This window comes from Schistocerca nitens, chromosome 3 (genome assembly GCF_023898315.1).
Source record: "Schistocerca nitens isolate TAMUIC-IGC-003100 chromosome 3, iqSchNite1.1, whole genome shotgun sequence".
Classification (NCBI taxonomy): Eukaryota; Metazoa; Arthropoda; class Insecta; order Orthoptera; family Acrididae; genus Schistocerca; species Schistocerca nitens.
The window spans coordinates 370,526,568-370,552,128 of NC_064616.1; the positions used below are offsets into that span (position 1 = coordinate 370,526,568).

A 25,561-nucleotide genomic window follows, 5' to 3' on the forward strand; every position below is an offset into this window, starting at 1 on the left:
TTCTGTAAACCATATGCCAAACACCTAAGCGTGAATTGCAGAGTAATCGTGTACATATAGATATAGACAAATCTTCACCATGGTGGCGCTAAGTGAGGTACTGATAATGGGGAGTGCAGACTCAAATATTTTACTGTGTGAATTATGACGTTGACAAAGCTTTGACAGTTTGTTGCTATTACAGTTCTTAAATAAATTGCATGACACATGTGTTTTTCAAGAACTACACCTGTTTCTTCTTAATGTTAAAAGAAAATAAATAAGTATCTTTGCAACATAGCTTTCACACTCAACAGTCTCGAAAATTTGCTACCTGTCGTAGTTGATATTGTAACAAATTAAGAAAACACCCTCTTTTACTCTAGGGAATTCGGAGAGCGTTCTTACAAAACAGTTTCCGTGTTATTATTTGGTGTGGTATAGCCTAAGGTTGAAGGTAGAAGTGTGATGCTAAGGTTACATTACTGTTAACATAAATGTACATATTATATTAATGATGGCTCAAAATTTCTGTGAGCTCAGCCGCACCCCCTCCCCTCCGAGACCAAAATCCTGGATCCGACTCTGTCTGGGGCATGTTCCTGCTTGCAGTCGCCCTCCGCAAACCCTCGCCAAAAAAAAAAAAAAAAAAAAAAAAAAAAAAAAAAAAAAAAAAAAAAAAAAAAAGTGTTGCGAAAAGACTCGTAATGGAGTTCAGCGATCACATCGTGGTATGTTCTGTATTGTGCAACAGTGGGTTCCACATTGGGCTCTTGTTTCGGAGGAATGGGGTCCATCCACTGATTTATGTTCCTCATGGATTCCTAAAGCACTTGAAGTGAGCGTTAGCCGACAATTGTGCTGTTGCTTTCTACTAGAAAGTAGCTGGTTCGAATCCTGTTGGTGAAAGCCTTCGTCATCAGTCATACAATTCCTAATCACCAGACTTTGTGCCAGTGTCTTGCGTTAAGTGCTGACCCCTTCAGAGGATCTAATGAAATCACACTGTTGATGGTGATCTGTCCTGCGGATGTGGACAGTTCGGCGGCTCCCTTGGTGCTATTCGAGACAACTAGGCTATATTACTGCATCGAGTTTCACCCTTTTTCGCTTCTGTCTCACTCTCAACAACAAGGCAAACATGACAGTAAAACTGCACATGCACACATCACTGCTACTTAAACTCAGTATACAGGGTGTTACAAAAAGGTACGGCCAAACTTTCAGGAAACATTCCTCACACACAAAGAAAGAAAATATGTTATGTGGACATGTGTCCGGAAACGCTTACTTTCCATGTTAGAGCTCATTTTATTACTTCTCTTCAAATCACATTAATCATGGAATGGAAACACGCAGCAACAGAACGTACCAGCGTGACTTCAAACACTTTGTTACAGGAAATGTTCAAAATGACCTCCGTTAGCGAGGATACATGCATCCACCCTCCGTCGCATGGAATCCCTGATGCGCTGATGCAGCCCTGGAGAATGGCGTATTGTATCACAGCCGTCCACAATACGAGTACGAAGAGTCTCTACATTTGGTACCAGGGTTGCGTAGACAAGAGCTTTCAAATGCCCCCATAAATGAAAGTCAAGAGGGTTGAGGTCAGGAGAGCGTGGAGGCCATGGGATTGGTCCGTCTCTACCAATCCATCGGTCATCGAATCTGTTGTTGAGAAGCGTACGAACACTGACTGAAATGTGCAGGAGCTCCATCGTGCATGAACCACATGTTGTGTCGTACTTGTAAAGGCACATGTTCTAGCAGCACAGGTAGAGTATCCCGTATGAAATCATGATAACGTGCTCCATTGAGCGTAGGTGGAAGCGTAGGTGACGAAACTAAAATGAGCTCTAACATGGAAATTAAGCGTTTCCGGACACATGTCCACATAACATCTTTTCTTTATTTGTGTGTGAGGAATGTTTCTGTAAGTTTGGCCGTACCTTTTTGTAACACCCTGTATATGCTTACGACAAGACACACATGTAGCGAATAAAAAGGATCAACATTTGCGAAGAAAACCTTTCTATGTAGACGGTTGAGCCAGCAATACCATGACATTAATTTACTATTGTTTAAATTTATCACAGTCGACACAGAAATTTTTGGTTTGTCACTAAAGTGATTTTTCACTGATTTATGGAAATTACTTTACTAAGCAGTGTTTTAGTAGCTGAGTTAAGGGTGGAATGATTTCTTGCTTCACATCCTTTAACAATTCCATGTGGGTTCCCATGCCTCTTTTTTCAATTTTTATTTGACATTCGTATTCTCACGTCTTCTGGAGAAAACGATATCACTTCGACAAGATCTATATACTCCATATCCATTTCAGGTCGATTGTCTCTCAGTATTTTCGTTTATAATCAAAGTAAGGAATAAAGGTAACCATTCGCCAGTTAGATGAGGTCTTTATGTCGTCCACAACCAGGTAAAGAATACTGGGAACTTTGCTAGCTTGAGCAAACAAAATACACATAGGCCTAGACCTGCACAACTCATTGTCCCAGATGACTACACTATTTCTATTTTTCCTTTCTATTCTCTGTATGACTCAGCTACCTCGCTCTCATTGTACGTCGGAGACTTCCTGAAATAGCCATTTTCCTGAGCATTCCTGCCTTTTCAACCTAGTAAGCCTCTCTGACTTCCACTATGTCTTAAATATTGCTTTCCCTTGTGGCTTAACGGCGCCTAATTCATGAGAATTCATATTCCTCGTTATTCCTGTAGGTAGATATGTAATTGGATTCGAACCTAAATTTGTACCATTCTGCTTGCTTAATGTTGTAGACAGTTTTGATCTTCATTTAATCTTTTGTCATTGTTGCCTTCGTTAATGTGACATTGACATTCTTGTAGTTGCTGACTCACAATCGTGAAATGAAGAGGTCTTTCTGGCGAGGCGTTAATAATGTCAGCTGCTCTGTTATACTTTAACATGGAAACTCTCTCTGTACCTCTCTCTTCAATTTGACAACTACCACACTTTAATCTTGAACAATTTGCACTCTTTCCTCTTAGGAGGGCAGTTGCTTGTACCACAGATTCGTGTAGATAACGTTTCACATGATGGTAGTACTGTACATGACGAATGTAATGCTACATTTACATACACACTCCTTAAGCACTTAAGCAACCTTATGGTGCAAGGCGAAGCATACCTTGTTCCACTACTAGTAATTTCCTTTCCTGTTCCACCCACAAATGGAGCAAGGGAAAAGCGGCTGGCTATATGCCTCTATACATGCTCAAATTTCTCTTATCTTGTCTTTGTGGTCCTTATGCAAAATGTGTGTTTGCAGCAGAAGAATCGTTCTGCAGTCAGCTGCAAATGCCAGTTCTCTATATTTTCTCAATAGGGTTTTGTGGAAAAAATATAATCTTCCCTCCAGGGACTGCCATTTGAGTTCACGAAGCATTTCCGTAATACTTGTGTGTTGATCGAACTTAATGGTAACAAATCCAGCTGCAAGCCTCTGAAATGCTTTGATGCCGTCCTTTAAGCCAACCTGATGAGGATAACAAACACTCTAGCAGCACTTAAGAATAGTTTGCACTATTGTTTTATACATGGTTTCCTTTATAGATGAGCTACACTTTCCTAAAATTCCCACAAGCAACCATAGTCAACCACTCGCCTTTCTTACTACCATCCTTATTTGTTCTTTTCATTTCATATCACTTTGCAACATTTTGCCTAGATATTTCATTGACATGATTGTGTCAAGCAACACATCACCAATACTGTATTCAAAGATTACAGTCTTGTTTTTCCTACTGATCTGCATTAACTTACATTTTTCTGCATTTGGAGCAATATAGAAATTCTGACTAAGTTATCTTGTATCCTCACTACTTATAATGATAAAGATGATCTGCTTAGTTGATATCTTTATTATAGTATGGTGTTTATCACAATGTTGTGATATTTTGGTGGGTAGTATAGTTTTATCAAAGATTGCTGTGTAGATACCTCTTGAAATCGGAAGGGGGGAGGGAAATCTGGTAATATTGTCAGTTCTAATATGCAGTGTTTGTATAGAAAGTATACTTATTTCCTCTTCAGTATCAAACATTCCCACATCAGGTGCATATTTTTGTGACAACCAACTACCGTACACAGCATCAGCTAGTGTGTCACTTCTCATTTTCTCTCTTAATCATGCATTCACTTTTTCTGATTCACTTAATCTGTCTGGCATCACAATCACATTTTACTTCTCTAGTTCATCTATTCTTTCAGTGTGTTTCATCTCGAGTATAGGTCAGTTGTGATCACCTTGATCGATTGTGAGGCAGCATACACAAGTTATCTCTTGTTGGTCTAATTGATGAGTCTTATTAGTTCCTTGCTAGGAAGTTCAAGAACTATAGTTTACCAAAGCTGAACTTTCACAGAACAGTTGAGTTTTCAGTTATGCACTTCTAATTTCCTCTGCACATGCATGTCATTAGATATGCAGTTTCCACAATTCTCACTGAGGAAAAATTATACAGCTTCCAACAAATTACAATTTTACCAACTCAACACAACATAGAAAAATGACACAACACAGTGAGTCGAGCTAATTACAATTGCACTTGCATTGCACATCGTATAGACAGCCCAGTCACTTTTACAGTCTTGCAGTACCAGTGAATTAAATTTAGACTGTCACAAGATCTAAGGTTTCTTTTAACTAGTAGCTTACATGATGTTTGAGAGATCTGAAATATGTAAAAACAATTCAGCTATTATGCAGATGGCCGGCCAGAGTGGCTGAGCGGTTCGAATCCTGCCTCGGGCATGGATGTGTGCGATGTCCTTAGGTTAGTTAGGTTTAAGTAGTTCTATGTTCTAGGGGACTGATGACCTCAGCAGTTAAGTCCCATAGTGCTCAGAGCCATTTGAACCATATTATGCAGATGTAAAGCACAATATTGTTTTGGCAAGTGAATTTGGCCAGAAAAATGAGCAAATTTTATTTAGATGCCTAAGAGATAAACACTATTCCCCTCAGTTCTGCTCCCTCCAATAACATCAGCAGACCCAGTCAAATGAAGCTCAACTTTAAGTCCATATTAATTTCACCGTTGGCTGACAGGTATACACAGAATGAAACTATATGGTTCCAGAGACCTTTTCAAGTCTCAAACATATATGACGTCTACACATACATATACACAGAAGCTTGAATGCTTTCATCAGTAATTCTAACTTCTCAGTAAACCAGAATGTGCCTAGTCTACAATTAAGTATTTAAATTTACTGTTCAAACTGCTTTTACCACTTAATGTGCTTTGATCTTGATGTACTTCTAATCTTAGACAAAGATTTGTATTAGTATTCTGGCTACTTCATAAAAAAGTTGTCTCAACTCTGTATGAACAAGACTAATTATACTGATGTTAACATTTCAGTTTTTAATAAATGATTAGCAACTGTCCAGGAACGAGCATTATGTTCTGCAGTCATTTAGTATAGAAGATGAACCTGAAATCAACTGACAAAATTCCAGAGGTTGTTCAGGGATATTCTCTGTTTTGGTATGAGAAACACATGGTCTCTGGTGGCTCATTACAGAGTAATTGCATTCAATTTTATTTCTACTCCTCCCCTCCTTTATCTTTGTACCTCTATTGCACTGAAAATATATGCACAGCAGTAAAAATGTCAATGGCATATCATGTCTCTTGTCTGGAAACTAACTTGTTCCATTTGCTCACAATACTTGCTGTTAACAACAGTAAGGACCACTTTGACTTTCACCTTAAAGCTTGCACTCAGCACTGTTGGGTTCTGTCTTGGATTTGTTTTTTCTGGAGGAATTACTCGTACATTAACAGTTATACATGGTACTTTGGATACAGCTACTATTCAATAGTTGCCGATATGCACCTCATGATTAGTTTGCTGAATGGTATGTAAGAGTGGCACAATGACAGAATCTACAGCTATATCCAGAAAACCACTGTGATATGCCTCGTAAAAGGTATGTACCAGTTATTACGGCTTTTTCTTGTTCCATTCATGTATGGAGCATGGGAAGAATAGTTGCTTAGATTCCTCTGTGTGCACTGTAATCAGTCTAATCATGTCTTTGCAATTGCTATGGGAGTGATACATAGGGGTCATAGTATATTTGTTGGTTCTTGAAACTTTGTCAGTGGGCTTCCATGGGATAATTTACATTTGTCTTCAAGAATCTGCCAGTTAAGTCCTTCAGCACCTTCATGACATTTTCAGGCTGCACTTATTTGTATAACTTCAACATCATCTGTTTTCCCTATTTCATATGGGTCCCATACACTTCACCAAGATGGGTCATATGATTGTTTTATATAAAATGTCCTTTGCAAATTGATTGTGTTTCCTTAGTCTTCTGACAATGAACTTCAGTTTTCCAATGGTTTACCTACAACTGAGCTGTGTGATAATTCCATTTCACATCCATACAAATTGCTACACTCAGATATCTGTACAAGTTGACTGACTCAAGCTGTGACTCATTGAAATTGTTGTCATAGGATACAACCTTTTTTGTGAAGTGCACAATTTCTCATTTCTTAACATTTAAAATGAGCTAAAAATCTTTGCAACACCTTGAAATCATCTCAAGATCTCACTGAATATTTATGCATATTTTTTCAAACAGTACTTCATTACTGATATTTGCATCACCTGCAAAAAGACTGAGGTTACTTTTAATATGGACGATGTGGCCTATTCTACACCATATTTTAAATCTATGGGACGATGCTATGCTAAGTATATTTATATGTTTTGACAATGCCATTATGGCTGTATCACTTTAGGATATGGTGTAAAAAAAGATCTGAAGATGGTCATTACAGACTGAAACCGGTCATCGTCTAAAGAATTCATTTGTGATCAGAGACTGGAATAATAAAGCATTTTACTTTTAATATTGCCTCCAAGGTCACTAATATACAACATGAACAGCAAGGTTCCCAACAGACCTCCCTGATGCACACCTGAAATTACTTCTACATCTGTTGATGACTTTCCATGCTGCTTCCCTCATACCCTGATATCCTCAGTTTAGTCTTATACCCCATATGAACATATTTTTGATAATAAGCATATGCGTGGTGCTAAGCCAAATGTCTTTCAGAAGCCAAGAAACATTGCACTTGCCCCATTGCCTTGATCCATGGCTTCAGAATGTCATGTGATAAAATCGTGATTTGGGTTACATACGAGCAGTGTTTTATGAACTATGCTGGTTGGCATGGAGGAGGTCAGTCTGCTCAAGATATCTCATTACATTTGAGCTCAGAATATGGTCTAAGATTCTACAACAATTGGATGTCAGAGATGTTGGACAATTGTTTAGTGGATCACTTCTGCTGCCCTTATTGTAGAGGGGTGTGATCCATGCCTCTTTCTTGCACCACTGGGCACTGGGTTTCTGTTCAAGGGATCTTCAGCATATTATGCTTAAAAGAGGGGTTAGCTCAGATGCAGATCTGATATAGAATCTGATAGGGATTCTATGAGACCCTGGAGCTTTGTTCAGTTTTAATGATTACAGCTGTTTTTCAACACCATTGACACAAATATCAAATTCACTCATCTTTGCAGGTTTTCCTTTGCAAAGGAATTTTTGAAAGCAGAGTTAAACATTTATTCTTTTGCTTTTCTACCCTGAGTATTGTGTCTCATCCACAAGTATCTGAACACTAACTTTTTTGCCACTAACAGACTTTACATATGACCTGAATTTGTTCAGGCTTTGTGAAAGATCTTTTAATAATATTCTGCAACAGTATCATTGAAGGCTTCACACATTGCCCTCTTGACAGCTAAAAACATTTCATTCAGTATATCTCTATCTACAGCTCTATGACTTGCTTTACACTTACAACATAGTAGTCTCTGTTTCTTTGGACATTTCGTTACAGTGACTGTATACTGTAGAGAGTCCTTCCCTTCATGAAATGACCAGTGCATGGTCACCTATTCTTTTAAACTTGAGCCATAGTTCCTCTACATGTTCCTGTCCTGAGCTAACCATTTCAAGCTTCTCATTGAGACATGACACTACTGCTTCTTTATATAGTTTACAGAACAAATAAATCTTTCTTTATAGTTTAATTGCACTTTGTACTTTGATAATCATTGTTGCTACAGTTGCCTCATAATCACTGATACCAGTTTCATTGTGGACATCCTCAAAGAGATCAGGTCTATTTGTTGCCATAAGATCCAATATATTTCCATTATGAGTGAGGTCCTGAGCTATCTGTTTTAGGTAGTTTTCATAAAAAGCATTTATTAAGTTTTGCAGGGTGTCTTGCCACACCAACTGCTTACAAAACTGTAATTTTTTCAATTGATTCTTGGATGATTAAAGTCTCCTCTGATGACTACAGCATTGTTGCACAACTTACATACTAGTGAACTGAGGTTTTCTCTAAAGTTTTCAATTACATCAGGAGGCAAGACTGGTGGCCGACAGAAGGATCCAACTCCCAACCCATCTCTCAAGCAGCTTCAGTTCCTACCTCAGTGGATTAGAGTTTCTTGTCACTGGGACAAACAGGCAACCTCCACTTCCCATTAGCCTATTTTTTCGATATACCATGCTTAAACTTTCCCCAAAAGTCTCACTGCTATCAATTTTGGGTTTTGATCAGCCTTCTGTTCCTAATACTATGTGAGCTTTACTGTTTTTAGGAGCACCTCAAATTCTTGCACTTTGTTGTAATTGCTTCAGCAGTTAACCACAATGATTTTAGCACTCTCGCCTGTGGGTGGCATTTCTTTGGATGTTACACTGCTACTTCTGGGTCTCCTACAGCTATCAGTATCTGGACAGTATGGAAAGTTGCCTGATCTTAAAAGTAGCGTGTGTATCCTACACACAGTCAGTTACGTGGATAGCAGCCTATAATGCATAGTACACATCCCCCGAATATGGGGGTTCTTACAGTTCTCAACCCAAAGCACAAGTCTACAGTCACAACCTAACTTGTCACCAAACCTTTGCAGAATCTGGTTCAAGCCTTCCACTTCACTCAGAACCAGGGGTCCATGATCAGCATTCCTTGCCAGTTGTTGGAATGATCCAAATATGAGCTTGGGACCCAGATAATAGGCACTGTTTGTCCCAGTGTGCACCACAGTCTGCAGTTTAATGCACCCTACTCCCTCAAAGGCTGCTGGAGTAGCCTCCTCAACATACTGCCTCTAGGCATACATACTGAGTTCCCATGGTGTTCCTTCCCATCCCTTGCTGCCGTTTCATTAAGGGGAACAATTATTTGCCACATGGTTGAACTTCTAATGATTAACAGAGTCCTGTCCTTTCTCATTTGCTGCCCCTACAGAAGAAACAACACTTTCCAACAGGTGAAGTGAGACTCTCTGGCTCAGCTTCAGTTTCAGTGGGAGGCGGCACCTCAAGCTTGTTTGTTAGGGGGATAGGTGTAATACCAGTTCTCACTGGTACCTGTCTCTCCTGTACAGTTAAGTGAATGAATAGTGACAGATCCTGTACATCCTGTAAAAGGGACACTATGCCCAGGAGAGGATAGTACCTATGGTACCTGGTACATCACTCTTGGTGGACCTCCCAACACATCCATCTGCAGTAACTTCTAATCACTTGGCAGTAGTCAGTGTGATTTTCAGCTCTTACAGAAAGCAACTAACACATCTTATGCCTCAGAACAGCATACACAATGGGGCTTCATTGTGGGTGGTGCAGTATTCTACAAAACAGTAAACAAATAACTTAAAATTAAGTTTGCTGATTGTCTTTTTATAGGTCTGATATGCTGCGAGTATCATCAGTAGCCTTTTAGAGCTAAAGTAATTAACAGCCAGATTGAGATATCTATTATAACAACAGAAAAACTTAGTATAAAATTTACTGTTTCTCTGAAGCATTTGTGATGTTATGTTGACTAACACTAACAAATTCAGCAGTAGTGTTAATTTATGATAAATGCAGACAATATTCACTCCTCTTAAAGATAAAACTAATGTGTCAAAATATGTTAGTTACTTACAGTTTCTGTAAATTACAAAATCTGATTTGGTATGTAAGTTCTGCATAACACTCATAACTTACTAAAATTATGAAAAATATGTATATGTTTGCAAGAGTCCGAAATTCTAAAAAAAAATACCTTTTTCACGTAAATATATGATGAAATTAGGGACCATCTGTTCTCCAATGAAGATGTTGTTGCCAAAGTTTCCAAAAAGCACAAATGAAGTTCATAGTTTATGATAGGCCTCTTACACAAGTTTTTTACACCTCTCACAAATGTTTTAAAATGCACAATATAACATAATACATACACACAAGTACTGACACTATACAGAGTATGCTGTGCTGTTCCCATAGTTACAGTGACCCCAGCACTGTTCTTTGTCATCTGCGGGTTGTTGCACTGCTATATGGTTTGTGTAGTAAATTTCGGTCCTTGCACATTACACGCTTTTTGATTGTTGTAAAACTATTTTCAGAGAAACAATGGTTACTGGGATGAAAAAATAAAGAAATCATAATTACATTATTACCCTGTAACAGATGACCTGAGACCTTGTGTCACTTTCACCAACATACTCAGACAGTATATCTCAACAACCTCCAAGATTTTGTTGGTAGAGTTCAAGATAACTCTGTATTTTGCTTTACATTCATTTCTGCCTTTCCTACTGCTATAATGAAAACAATAGGACATAACCCAGTTGCACAAACTACTGTTTTGCCAGAGGTATCACATGACAGGAATGAATTATTACAATTGATTTCACACTATTAGATCTGATCTGCTGTGTCCTTAAAATGTACATATTTTCCCATTATCAAATGACTGTTTCATTCTAGGACATGGTTAAGATTTGAAGAATGCATAAATGACTATACAAAGGACTGCTTTACAGAAAACCAGCAAGAGGAATTTAAAAAAGCTGTCGAAAGCCCAGTGGACCTTGTCCATCGAATGTGCACTGAGCATCAGTACCAGCAAGGTAAGAGCTATATGATATTTTATATCATAAAAAAGTAAACTTATAAAAAGTAAAAGAGTTTTGACTGTATATTTTTCCAAAAAACATTTTTAAGAAACAGTGATTTTTCTGTATACCTAATTTTACTGCTGTGTAGGTTACAAAAAATGTTTTTATTCTGGTCTGGTATGATGGGTGGAGCCAATGGGATGAACATGGAAGATAGCAGAAGGAGGGAGAGGAGAGAGGTAGGAAAGGGAAATGACACCAATGAGAAATCAACCAAACAAGGCTAATAGTTCCTCATTTTAGACAGTGAAATAAGAAGCTAGGTTTAGAGGGTGGAACAAGTTAAAATAGCTGTCATAAGCTATTAAGAAGTCTCAGTCATCTATTTTCTACTTAGGGACATGCTCTGCCAGTGAGTGGGTATTTATTTACTTATTCATCCATTTGACATATTACAATTGATGCTTGTTGTATGCCACCCATTTCCCACAGACTGTCAGTGTTCATTTATCTGTGTGGACAGCTATTTGTTTATTTGAGTCTCCCATTTATTTGTGTGAACAGCTATTTGTTTATTTGAAGCCCAGAGATCTTATATTGTGTAACCACAAAGATATGAGGCTCAGGTTAATTACATTTGTACACACTGTATTTGCAAGCAACAGCAGATATTTAGTGATGAGAGCAATAACATAACATTTATCTTAGGCTGTTACACAGATTAAAATATACTTGAAAATTCAGCACATACAATGGGCAAAATGATATAGTGGCTACAATAGCATGAATCAGAAAAGACTCAGCATCTACTTTTAATATACTAAAATATAGAAGATACTTGGTAACATCTCAATAAATATTGTTGAATATGAGTACAAGCACATTATTTCTATATAACCCTACCAAACAGTGACTAACAGAAATTCTGCTTTTAGCAGGAGGCAAGCACAAAAAGTAATTACAAGCACTGTAGGACATAGTGAGGAAGAGGATAATGTCAAGTAATTAATGCATGTTTGCCTTCAAATACTCATCAACAGATTAAAAAGTATATTTCATTAGTAAATCTTGAACTTTCTTCCTGGAGGTATTGCTTTTCTTTCTAGTTGATAGGGGTTGTTTGTTACAAAGTAGGCTGTCCATATTTCTCACCTCATTGTGACTTTTGCTTAATCTTTGTCTCACTAGATGAATGTTCGCTTTTGTACTTGTTGTGGTTGTGGATATCTCCATTTGTTATAAAGAGATCAAGGTTTTTTTGACAAAAGAAACTGTCTCTAGGATATAAATACACACAAAGGTATGTCTCATGCTGTTATTGAGTGCAGAAGCCCATGATAAGCAGTTTTTAATGTGTTTACATTGCATGACTTCCCAAGATTTATGAAGGCGTAGCAGACACTACCTAGCTTGTTTAAGAGTTGTGCCCTGTCTTCGTCCCACTAGAGTGAACTGTCAATCCAGATTCCAACAACTTTGTTCCTGTTACTAGTTCAATTTGCCATTAATCTGCAAGGGTTACATATAGGCAGGATGGTTTCAGGATTGGTAGAAGAGCGTGCAACCTGTCTTGTTTATATTTAACAGTAATTCACTGTAGTGGAGTCAAGAGAGGAGTCTTTCAGTTGTGGAATTAATTTTCAGCTTCAGTTACACAGCTGAGTCTAACTGGAAGAGGAAGTTTGTGTCATCTACAAACAGTACAGAAGAAGTGTTATGTGATTTAAAAAAGGTCATTGATAAAAGAGTAGGAAGAGGTGAATACGCAGTACTGTATCTTGTGGGACTCCACAGTTTATAAGGCCTTTGTCAGAATAAATTTTTATAGATTCAGGGCTTGTGATTTCTAGCATTTGCTTTCTGTTGATGAGATAGAATTTGAAGCAGTTATCTGCTGTACCTCCAATGTGATACAATTCTAGATTCTGAAGCAACAGTGAATGATTAATGAGATCAAAAGCCTTACTTAGGTCAGTGAAAAGTCCAAACGAAAATTCATTTTTGTTGAAGGCTCCTTTCTAGAAACACTTGATTCTGAGGTATAAGACTTTCTGAGATATCTTGGATATAGTTTGGAGTATGGAAATAGGATGCTAATTGTTCACATCATGACTGTCCCCCTTTTTCAAATTAGAATTGCCTTCAAGATTGTTAGTACTTCTGAGAAACATCCTCTGCTTATTGAGCTATTGATCACATTACACAGAGGAGTGACAATTTCTACACATATATTCTTTAACAACAAATGTGGGATATCATCAACTTAACATGAAAATAATGATTTGTGTCACTCTTATGATTTTTAGTACCTCTTGTTTGGTTACTGGCGCCATGAAAATTGATCTGTCTGATTTTGGGACTACTCCTGAAGTGGTTTACTCATGTTATCTGAGTTTACAATAAACTGGTGGGTAGAGAGTTGTTTTACATTAATTATGACATTCTTGAGTATCTTTTATACTTTTTAAACTATAAAAATATGGGATTTCAGTCTTTTGATCGCTATTTTTTATTTTCAATGACCGGTTTCAGGCTAGCTGCCCATCTTCAGATCATATATTGCAGTTACAGAGTAACTTGTCACTACAGAACTATTGGTTCTACAGAACTATTCGTTCTACAGAACTATTGGTTCTGTAGTGACAAGTTACTCTGTAACTGCAATATATGATCTGAAGATTGGCAGCTAGCTTGAAACCGGTCATTGAAAATAAAAAATAGCAATCAAAAGACTGAAAAGCCATATTTTTATTTAATGAATGATCACAGAAATCCCATTAAGACAATCATGTCCAGTTTTTAAACTATCTTTGGAAGTTTGTATCATTGTTTATGTTACTTTCTTTGTAAAGTTTTTATTGATTGCACAGGAGGTAATTATTCTCTTGGTGATCCATCCTTTTGATCTGTTGGTTCTCAGTAGTTTTTCTGTATGTTTTTTGGAGAGAAAAGGCAATGTTAAAATAATGGCCAGATTATCAACAAATATTTTTGTTTTCTTTTCAATGTCATCCTCAAGATCAAAATTTTCCTAGGTCTCATGCTTTAGCAAGTGCTTAATTAACATTAATTTGTTGGTATCTTTAATATCTCTTCAGTGCATGAGATTATCTGTATGAGACACCCATTGGTTTGAGCTTAAGTAAGAGGGCCTCATGGTCAGAAAGCCCATTGGGTAAGTTTTCTAAGCTGAGTACAGGTGTATAATTAGTGTTTTTGAATGGGTGTTATTCTTGTAGACAACTTTACTATGTTAGACTTAGCAAATGTATTCAGTAGGTTGTTTACATCAGATGATTCATGTGACTTGAGGCAAAGTTTATATTAAAATCCCCACATAATATAATTCTTGTGCTTTATCTCATGTAGTCAGTCATAAATTTTCCAGTTTTTCTTGGAATGTTGATAGATTACCAGCTGTTACCCTGTAAATGCAGGCAATTATTTGTTTTTATTGACTGATCTTAAGACCGTAGTGCTCAAATTTGTCTCTCAACGTTTAGGCTGCTATTTTTTGTGAGTTCATGGAACTGAGTACTTACTCTGACTAATATCAAGCAACTGTCAAGTCCTTTGGAAGTTCTGCATTAGCATGAACCAGTACTATAGTTTGTGAAATTGGGTAGTCATATATCATCAACTTTAAGCCAGTGTTCCATAAGGTATATTACATGTACATCTTTGAATTCATTAAGACAGTATTCACTTTCGAACCTGTGGTTTCTGGAGTGTTTACTGTTTTAATAATGTTTTTGTTATCCTCACTGTTTTGAGAACAAATGACTGTGGATGCTACCTGTTTGTACAGGGGATAGTCACAATGCAGTTTTGATGATTAATACTCTGCATTTTGCTTTACTTTCTTGTATCATTTATAAAATATCCATACAATCTGAAGGCCAAGTTAGCATTAACATACCTGAGCTTGGCTTCCTTAATTTACTCTTCATTTCAGCTGTAGTTGAATTGCATAAATAATTCTTTCCAAGATTACTGTTGTGAAGTTCATGACGTGTGAAATCTTCTTCCAGTGCTTACTTAGATATAATTTTGGTTCATGCTTTGTGCCTCTCATTTTTGTAGACATCATTTGAACCACCCATCAGAACAAAAATATCACAATCATTTAATGATTTCACTTCATTTGACTTGACCGTATTCCTTAGTCAGACAAACAGTCTCCTAGTTTCACAAAAACCATATGCTTTCATATCTCATTTTAGGTTCAGACTAGAAGCAGTACCATAGCCATGACTGTCATCTACAAGTAGCACTTTTCAGATGTAAGATCTGACTGTTTTCTGTTTCTGTTATTAATGACAACTTTTTTGTCCCCCTACAGCCAATACTGACTTTACAGTACACTTTAAGATGGCTAGATCAGCTACAATCTCAATTGCTTTCTTCAATTTATTTTTTTGTAGTGAGGAAATTTTCATTTCTGTCCTGTTCACATGGTCATGGCCACAAAAAAGTTGGGAAGAAATTGCAGTGGAGTTAATGTATAATGAGGGTGCTCTTACAGGTGACATAGGCTTTTATGAATAAAGACATAACTGTGACAAGATCAGAACAGAGTGTGGTGACTGGGTGAATGAAATGGGTTTGCATCTCTGTTTGTTGGATAGATATTACCCATAAGGCAATTGGTTGGACATGGGCGAATAAGGAGAGATCAAGTTGGTTGATCGGGTGGTAGAACAACACTTTGGGAGAGATGAGAAGAATTTAGTGTATGATGTTTATTTCAAGGCACACTATTTTTTATTGTCTGATAACAGTAGATATACTAGACAACTATTTAAAACAAATATATACATTTCTACATACAAACACACGATGTCAAATTCTTAATGGGTTCATAGCTCTAGGTCCAGGTTTGAAATCCAGTCAGTTGCAACTATGTCCTCCATCTGAAAAAAATACTAAACTTAACCCCATCTGAACAGGCCTCAGAAGGCCCAATGGTACTGACCAACCACCATGTCATCCTCAGTTGATAGGCATCTCTGGATGCCGATGCAGAGGGGCATGTGCTCAGCAGACTGCTCGCCCAGCTGTTGACAGTTTTTGTGACAAGAGCTGCTACTTCTCAGTCAAATAGCTCCTCAATTGGCCACACAAGGGCTGATGGCACCTCACTTGCCAATGGCACTTGGCAGACCTGAACGGCCACTGATTCAAGTGCTAGCCAAGCCTGATAGTGCTTAACTTTGGTGATTTGATGGGAACTGGTGTTACCACTGCAGCAAAGCTGTTGGCTTGAACACTCTGAGGAAACATTCAAATGTTGTGTGGTGTAACGTTTGCTGCTTTTCATCACAGTCCCATTCAGGGCAGAACTTCCACTCCCATTGGTGTAGCAATGCTTTGCATCTGCCCTGGTTAGTTCTGATCTGATTCAGTATGCTCCAGTGTTATTAGGGTAGATAAAAATTGCTGGTCACTCCCAGGGAATTTTGATTAGTTGGTAATGCTACATGGAAGATTGCTCCTACCATTGATTGTTCCAGATGTCTTGCATTTTGCAATTACTATTCTGCAGGCTGATTGCTATGTGCCATGATGGTTTTCTAGATCTTAGTCACTGGGGTTCCGATAATGAAATTTCTGAATGAATTGGTAACTGGGCTTTTGTATTTATTTTTTTAATTTTTTTTTATTCTTGTCCACAAATTCAGCAATGACTGTGATTTTCTTGTGGATAGTGGTGGAATGCTACTAAGGACCAGTAGCCAGTGCATGTTTGTGGGATGAATACACACTCTGGATGAGTTGTGTGTCAATTATTTTAGTGTGAGCCTTGTATAGCCAGATGAAAGAGCTGCAGCTGATGGTCTAGGATGCTGATGTAAATTGCAAAGAATGACAAATGAACATGAGTAGAAGATTGTTACTGGAAATGTTGCATTATTTTTTACTGTAGCAGTAGTGTTATTTCTGTGAGCTATGCGAGATACTAATGTGCAGCTTCTGAAATATAGAGTGTGAGTAATGTCCATTATATGTAAGAAGCTGCACATCATTAATAAAAGTGCTGCATACACAAACAGTACACAATATTTGCATTTGTGTGATATTTTATTTGTGTATCTTGAGTCATTTTCCATCCCTAAAGGCTCCAACTAATGATCAAATATATGGGATGTGATGTATCAGTGAATCAAGGAATAAATCTCTTGATAGTCTTGCCGCCTTCTTCCATATTTGGAATATCTTCATCTCCATTTCCAGCTGAAGAGCACAAATATGGCTTACATTCTTATTCAATCCTGTACCCTAGCCACTGAACGTTCTCTTCAAATGACCTTACACTTGATCATAAAATATTTGTTGGTATGAAGTACTTCCTGCCCCTATGATCAGTTAATTTTTTTATCTTTTGAGGGTTAAATATACAGGAAGTTTTCATTGGTTACCTGAGTGGGAAATCTAGAAAAATGTAAATGTAATTAATAAATAAACAAATGGATTGACATGTCCTTAACAGAATAGATTTGATGATCAGATCAAGAATAAACATTGTGGACTGCAATGTGCACTGTTCAGAAATACTGTATAGCCATCGAGCATGAGGAATGATTTAATTCCTGAAAGCCTGGCTGGTGCATAAAACCTGACTGTTTCTGAACACCTTTCATAGCTCCAATTACTTACAGGCAAGTCTTTTCTGATTAACAAGAATAAATTATACATTTTTCACCAGTACAGTGAACAAGCTCACATAAATGCAACTGTCAACTTTTTCAAGGGTGTGAATGCTGCCTCACTGATTCAATATATGTGATGTGACACTCGTGCAAAGCCAAAAGATCTGAAGGCAGCACTTTTCTTCAGATGAAGAGAGTGCAACATTCTAAATCAGTGTGTTGAAAGACATTTCCAAGAAGTGTGCATATAGTACCAAAGAATGGAAATATAAACAAGTATTCATTATAAATATAATACAAAAAGTGGGATACAGAGTTTTCTGTTTCAACTGTAAGCTGTAAAATATTAAAATTTGACTTATCCACATAATATCTGTAAAAAGATTATAAGTCACATACAAGAATTATTAGAAAAAAACATATATACTTTAATAAGCAGAGACAAATCTCACAGTTATACTGTTCTTTATCATTAGAACATTAACAATTTTTTTAAAGTTTCTTGTACATTTTGTCTAAAGGATGAGAGCATTCTCTCAAGATGTGTCATGAGACTTGTGATCTTGGCATATATTTTATGTGGTTGAGCGAAATTCTAATATTTTTACTGAAGAAAAATACAGCTGTTGACCAGATTCTTTATGTGTCCAAAACTTTTGGGCAAAGCCCTTGTTTTTAATTTCTTTATGTTGTACAAGGCTGCTTCACTTTATTTTTGGTGTACCAATTTCTCAGTACATTACTCTTTTTCCTTTTTGCTTGCCTTTTAAGAAATGCACACCTACAAGATAGCAGTCACACTATTTTCAGCATCCTTCCTTATTACCATTACTTTCTCATTAAGCTCTCTCACCATTTCTCATTAAGAGGAATAACTAACATTAATAATGGGCTGTGGGAATAGGCAGGTGGTGCACTAGAGACAAGGAAATGATAAATCCTCTGCCTAATGAAACATAAGTCAGATGAATGAGACACTGACTAATGTTTTGCAGAAAGAATCACCCTGCTATTGTGAGGGTAGGGGTGAAATGAAACAAAAATCCAGAAAAGCTCCTGATTTAGACAGTGATATGGTAACAGAATCTATTGGTAGCCTCCTCAAATTTTGCTGTCAGATCCTAAAATCAACATGACTCAATATTTTGGTGATGCATCAGGAGAGATGCTTCTGTTGCTGAGTCATACTGAAAACTGATGTCAAAGCTAGAAACCATTATCTTGTATGGACCCTCATACTGCAGATGGTACATGTGCTGCCCATAACAGTTGCTGTCCCCAAGACTGTACTTCTGACACTGTCTGTAATAAAACACCAGCACCATCAGTGTATCAGACTCAAAGACTGCCCTCAAACATCTGGGCCAGCCACACCAAAGAATGATGTCTTTGATGCAGGATAATACAGAGTTCCACATCCTGCTAAGATGAAAACTCTTATCTCTATTAGTCAAGTTGTCTACTAACCTAATTTCAGTTGACTCCTTATAAACACTGTCCAAAAAACTGAATTTACTGGCAACTATCTTGCTTTCATCAAATTTCATCCCTGGTCTCCTGTTTAAACAGTGCTTCCTACTGCCAATTTGTCAGGCTGTTGTAGCTTCATGTGGCAATGATGCTCTACACACCTGTACTGAACTGTGCAAATTGACTGAGTACATACAGTGTTACAGAGTACATGGATTTTCAGAACAAAGTGACATAGTGGTCAATGATAATGATAATTAATATTTGAACAAATGTATGAAAGTAGTCTGCCTGTACACACTATAATTAATTAATTATTGTTTGTTCTGTTATGCTCTACTAGAGCGGTCAATGATAATGATAAGTCATATCTGAAAAACAAATGTATGAAATAGTATGCACTATAAATAATTAATTATTGTTTGTTCTGTTATTATCGACTATACGCTGCATGAGATATATATTTATCTGTAGGCCTATGTTATTAATTTACTGTATAATTACAAACTCATATAATGTAACATGACAACTCCTATATCATTGTATATGATAAAATGGATGCTCAATAAATGAATGAATGAATGAATGAATGAATGAACTGACCAATGTAAATCACACTGACAAAGAATTCTGTACATGCCAGGCCTTCTGATTCCCAAATCATCGTTGACAGAGCTAAGTACTGCCCTAATCTGGACATGTGGATGAAACACAGTTTTAATCTCAAATCTACTTAAAATTCCTTCAGTTGTAAAAGATATGCCCCCAGTTCAAGGAATAAATGGCAGAAATCTGTGATCCTTTTCATGTACCTCCAGTTATGGTCCTAACTTCTTCTTGGAGTATCTATTTTCCTTAAACACTGACACCAAGATGCAAGTTTTGTGTTAGACCATCTGTATTGGAAATAGCATATTCCCTGTATATCAGAGTCCTAAGGATGGTACTGCATTGATATGATGGATGGCAACTCTTTGGATATAGCAGTATTTATCGGTTTCCAATCAGTACTATGTCCCAGAGTACTATCATGTTTTTTTGTGTACTGTTACATACAGAAATCGAAGCTTCCCATCACTTTCAATCTCCATAGTAAATTTAATGCTGTAGTAAAGATAGCTGAAATGGTCCAAATATCGATTAAGAACATTTCGTCCATGTGTCCAAACAAAAAATGTGTTGTCAACATATCTCCAGTAACATGTTGCTTACAAAGCCGAAGTCCTCAGCACCCTATCCTCAAATTCCTACATGAATAGACTGACAACTATGGGCGATAAAGAACTACCCATAGGCAAACCATCAGTCTCTTATATAAATATTGCCATCATCTGGAACTACAGGCATGTCAGCTCATGACGACAAAGCTTCACCAACTCTTCATCCAGTTTTTCACTCATAAAACTCAGTGATTCTTCAAGACAGACAAATAGAGATATCACATCATATCTCACAATTAAACTGAAAGGATTTAACCTCAGTTTTCAGTGGAAACTCTCTCCTGAAGCTGGCAGATAGCTCATTGAACAAAATAGTGAGTCATGTTGATTATAGTATAGTGACTGAGGTTGTCAACCACTATGATTAATGATGAATGGTGTTTTTGGAGCTCAAGATGCTGGAGTCCACAATCCAGGCAGGGTAACAATGAGGAATTGAGTGCATGCCTGGCAGATGTCCAATGTGTCGTCAGTGATACAGCATTACTAAATCAAAAATTTATTATTCAGTAAGACAAGAGTCATGCCAACGCCCAGTGAGGTCAGCATCCATGGGATGTAAACCATACACAGCCCACAGTGGAAGGTGCTGTGGTCAGCTTAAGGCTCATATGTGTCATGCAGCTAAGGTAGCAATGGCACCAGTTACGACCACTGACACCAGCAGCTTGGTGCCCCATTGTGGCTGCCAGCAACTGGTAGCCATGTAGACACATAGACTTGTAGATTTGTGAAGTAGGTCCCACCTCAGGCTGGCAGACTGCGGTCCTTTGATTAAAAATGCTGAGTATTTATGTGCTCTGCCCCATCTTTGTTTTGCTGCAGCATTGGGTTTTATTTCATGAGCCACAACAAGTCCGTGGTTTGGATGGAAAATAACTGAGCCACAAATGCAATAACGTCTGTGCCTTCCTGCTGCATCACTGATAGCTCCATTCTGGCTGTATCTTGCAATGTAGTAATCACCTGATGTCATAGTGCAATTCTTGTTGTATCAGCAGCAGTCCCTGATAAATAATGTTCAGAAGAAGGAAGGAAGATCAAGGTTTAATGTCCCATCAACAACAAGATCATTAGAGATGGAACACAAGCTTGGATTGTTTTGTTTAAAGAGGAGGGAGGAAACAGGCCACATCCTTTCAAAGGAACCATCCTGGCAATTGCCTGAATGATGTTCAGTCAGTTCTAGTCTGACCTACTTATGTGGCCCCTTGCATTAACTGTGGCAGTTGTCTTAATTTTCACTCACTTACACCCAATTGATTATTTTTGGCATAACAATAGAAATGGCAGCAAACTCAAGGAGACTGCCAAGAATTATTATGAAACTATACAGTTGCGTCAAGTACCTCTATGAGGAGGAGATGGTGGAACTTGTACAGAAGCTGGAAACTTCAGAGGAAGAAAGGGAGTTAGGGAAGGTGCTGCACTCACCTTCTTACTGAAATAGCATAAGGGAGGTAACATTCCTAATTTTGTCAGATTTTTTCAGTTTTTTAATAGTGTGGGGGCTAATACGATTAAGGAGTATGCGAGTCAACTGCTGATTGAGGAACGCTTTTGTTTTACCCATAGATGGCTGTGTATTATTTGCAAAGATTTATTTTGCTTACATTTGGACGTTTAATCATGGTTGTCAAGAGATGTCTGGGAGTGGATTGATGGTTCCACATGGATACTATCAGGGTGGCACACAGGAGTATTGTTACCAGACAGTCCTCCAGATTTGAATGGCATTTCAGTCATCCTACACTGTCAGAAGAGGTACACATTGACACACTGTGATTAATCTTTCAAGTAAGGGTTTGTGCGGCCCCACAGTGTAGGTGTTGGAAACCCATTTAAATTTTGCTCTGGCTTCAAGGCAGCTTACAGTTACAGAATTTATTTGCTCTGTGGAACAAGAAGTACACAGCCTCCCTGAGGATCGGGTAGAAGAAATTAGGCAAGAAGTGTTCCACACACTGTATCAGGCTTAATCACCATTGAATAACACCTCCTCTGCAGAGACAGCAGCTATTTGTTTCCTTCATCTACATCTATATCTGCATAACTACTCTGCAATTCACAATTAAGAGCCTAGCAGAGAGCTCATCAAACAACCTTTAAGCTATTTCTCTACCATTTCACTCTTGAACAATGCGTGGGAAAAACAAACCCTTAAATCTTTCCATGTGAGCTCTTATTTCTCTTATCTTATTGTGATGATCATTTTTCCCTCTGAAGAGAAAATTTGTGTTTGAAATTTTTTGAGAAGATCCTGATGCAATGAAAAATGCCTTTATTTTAATGATACCCACCCCAATTTGCATATCATATCTGTGGCACACACTCCCATATTTCATGAAAATACAAAATGGGCTGCCTCCCTTTGAACTGTTTTGACGTCCTCCATCAATCCTATTTAATTCCAATGCCACATCAAACAGCAGTACTCCAGAGGAGGGCAGACAAGAGTAGTGTATGCAGTCTCTTTAGTAGACTTGTTGCATTTCCTAAGTGTTCTGTCAATAAATCAGTCTTTGGTTTGCTTTCCCCACAACATTATATATGTGATAATTGATCATTCTAATTTTAGTTATTCATTATTGTAATCCCTAAGTATTTAATTGAATTTACACCCTTTAGATTTGTGTGATTTATTGTGTAATGGAAATTTAGCAGGTTCCTGTTAGTACTTATGTGGAAGACCTCACACTTTTTATTATTCAGAGTTGATTGTCACTTTTCACACCATACAGATATCTTATCTAAATAATTTTGCAATTGTTTTTGATCATCTGATGACTTAACAAGATTTTAAATCACAGCATTATCTGCAAAAAATCTAAGAGGGCAGCTCATATTGCTGCTAAAATCATTTATGTAGATCAGGAAGAGCAGAGGGCCTACAACACACCCTCAGGGAATGCCAGATATCACTTCTGTTCTATTTGAAGACTTTCCATCAGTTACTATGAACTGTGAACTTTATGACAGGAAATCATGGATCCAGTCACACAATTGAGATGACACCCCAAAGGCATGCAATTTAATTAGAAGTCCTGTGTAAGAAACAGTGTCAAAGGCCTTCTGGAAATCTAAAAATATGGAACCTACTAACATCCCCTGTCAATAGCACTCATTACTTCATGAGAATAAAGAGCTGGTTGCATTTCACAAGAGCAATATTTTCTGAACCTGTGTTCACTGTTTGTCAATAAATCATATTCTTCAAGGTAATGCATAATGTCTGAATGCAGTATATGTTCTAAAATCCTACTGCAAATCGATGTTAGTAATATGGGTGTGTAATTCAGAGGATTACTCCTATTTCTTTCATTGCATAATGGTGTGACTTGTGCAACTTTCCAGTCCTTAGGCATGGATCATTCAATGGGTGTGAGGTTGTATATGGTTGCTAAGTAGAGAGCTATTGTATCAGCATGCTCTGAAAGGAACCTGACTGATATAAAACCTTGATTGGAGGCCTTTTCTTTATTAAGTGATTTAAGCTGCTTTGCTTCACCAAGGATATCTACTTATAATTTACTCTTATTGGTAGTTGTTCTCAATTCAAATTCAGGAATATTTACTTCATCTTCCTTGGTGAAGAAATTTCAGAAAACTGTGCTTAGTAACTCTGCTTTAATGGCACTGTCATCAGTACCATTTGTATTGTGGAGTGAAGGTATTTATTGTGTCTTGATGCTGGTGTACCTGACATATGTCCAGATTCTCTTTGGGTTTTCTGCCAGATTTTGAGACAGAGTTTCATTGTGAAATCTATTAAAAGCATCTCACATTGAAGTTAACACTAAATTTCAAAATCCTAAAAACTTCACCAATTTTGGGGGTCTTACATTCTTTTAAATTTGCAGTCCTTTTTTTGTTGATTCTACAATAGTGTTCTGATCTGTTTTGTGTACTATGGGTGATCAGTACCACCTCTCATTAATTTATCTGATCTATATCTCTTGATTGCTGTCAATACTATTTCTCTGAATCCAAATTACATCTGGTCTACACTTAAATAGTCAGATTGGAAGGAGTGGAGACTATCTCTTATGAATATATCAAGGAAATTTTTATCTTTTTTTTTTTTTGCATGTATTTTCATATATTTTTGGTGGGTTTGGTTGTTATAGTATTCAGTGTCACTACAATGACCTTGTGGTAACTAATCCCTGTATCCAGCATGATGCTCCCTATTTTCTCAGTATTATCTGTTGCTTAGAGGTCAAATATGTTTTCAAAACATTTACACTTTGAGTGGGCTTCAGAACCAATAGTTCAAAATAATTTTCTAACGACACATTCAGTATGATTTCGGACAATATTGTGTGCCTATCACTGAATTTAAATGTGTATTTTTACCAATATAGTGAGGCTAGGTTAAAGTCACCACCAACTATAGTTGTATAAGTAGGGTACCTATTTGAAATGGGACTGAAGGTTTCTTTGGACTGTTCAGCAACTGTATCATCTGAGTCAGGCAGTCTGTAAAACGGACCAATTAATAATTTATTTCAGTTGTCAAGAATAATCTCTACCCATTATAACTCAAAGGAACTATCTACTTCAGTTTAATAACAAGGTAGACTACTTCTGATTGCAATAAATGCTCCACCACCAACTGTATTTAATCCATCCTTTCAGAATACAGTTATGTTCTTTGTAATAACTTCTGCTGAACTTATTTCCAGCTTTATCCAGCATTCCATACCTGTAAGAATTTGCACTTTAGTGCATTCTATTAGTGCTTGTTGCTCTGATTCTTTCCCAACACAGCCATGACATTTACAGCTCCAATACTGATTGTTGCTAGGTCTACCTTCCAGCATTTTTCCTGCATGCTTTTAGGTTGACACCCTTTTTCTGTGGTTTCCCAAGATTCTATAGCCTAAAAAAATCACCCAATCCCTTCCACACAGCCCCCACTACCCATGTAACCACTTCTTGTATGTAGTCCACCCCTAACCTATTAATCAGAATCCAGAAACCCACCACCCTAAGGTACAAGTTGAGGAATCAGCAGCCTACACAGTAATAGAACCATCTGAGCCTCTGATTCAGACCCTCCACTTGTCTCTGTATCAATGAACCACAATCTGTTCTGTTGATGATGCTACAAATGGTGAGCTCCACCTTCATGTTGCAAGCAAGACTGGCAGTCTTTACCATTTCAGCTAGTCACACAAAACCAGAGAGAATCTCATCCAATCCAAATTGACACACATTGGTAGTACCCACATGAACCACCACCTGCAGTTGGC

General features: G+C 37.5%; 1 protein-coding gene across 1 annotated transcript in view; it reads left to right on the top strand.

The window, feature by feature from the left end:
- Positions 1–25,561, top strand: part of LOC126249235 (uncharacterized) — a 492,645-nt gene that overhangs the window by 350,934 nt on the left and 116,150 nt on the right. Inside the window, exon 4 of the mRNA XM_049950892.1 lies at positions 10,836–10,978. Within this exon, the coding sequence (XP_049806849.1) occupies positions 10,836–10,978 (143 nt within the window). The remainder of the gene's footprint in view (positions 1–10,835; positions 10,979–25,561) is intronic.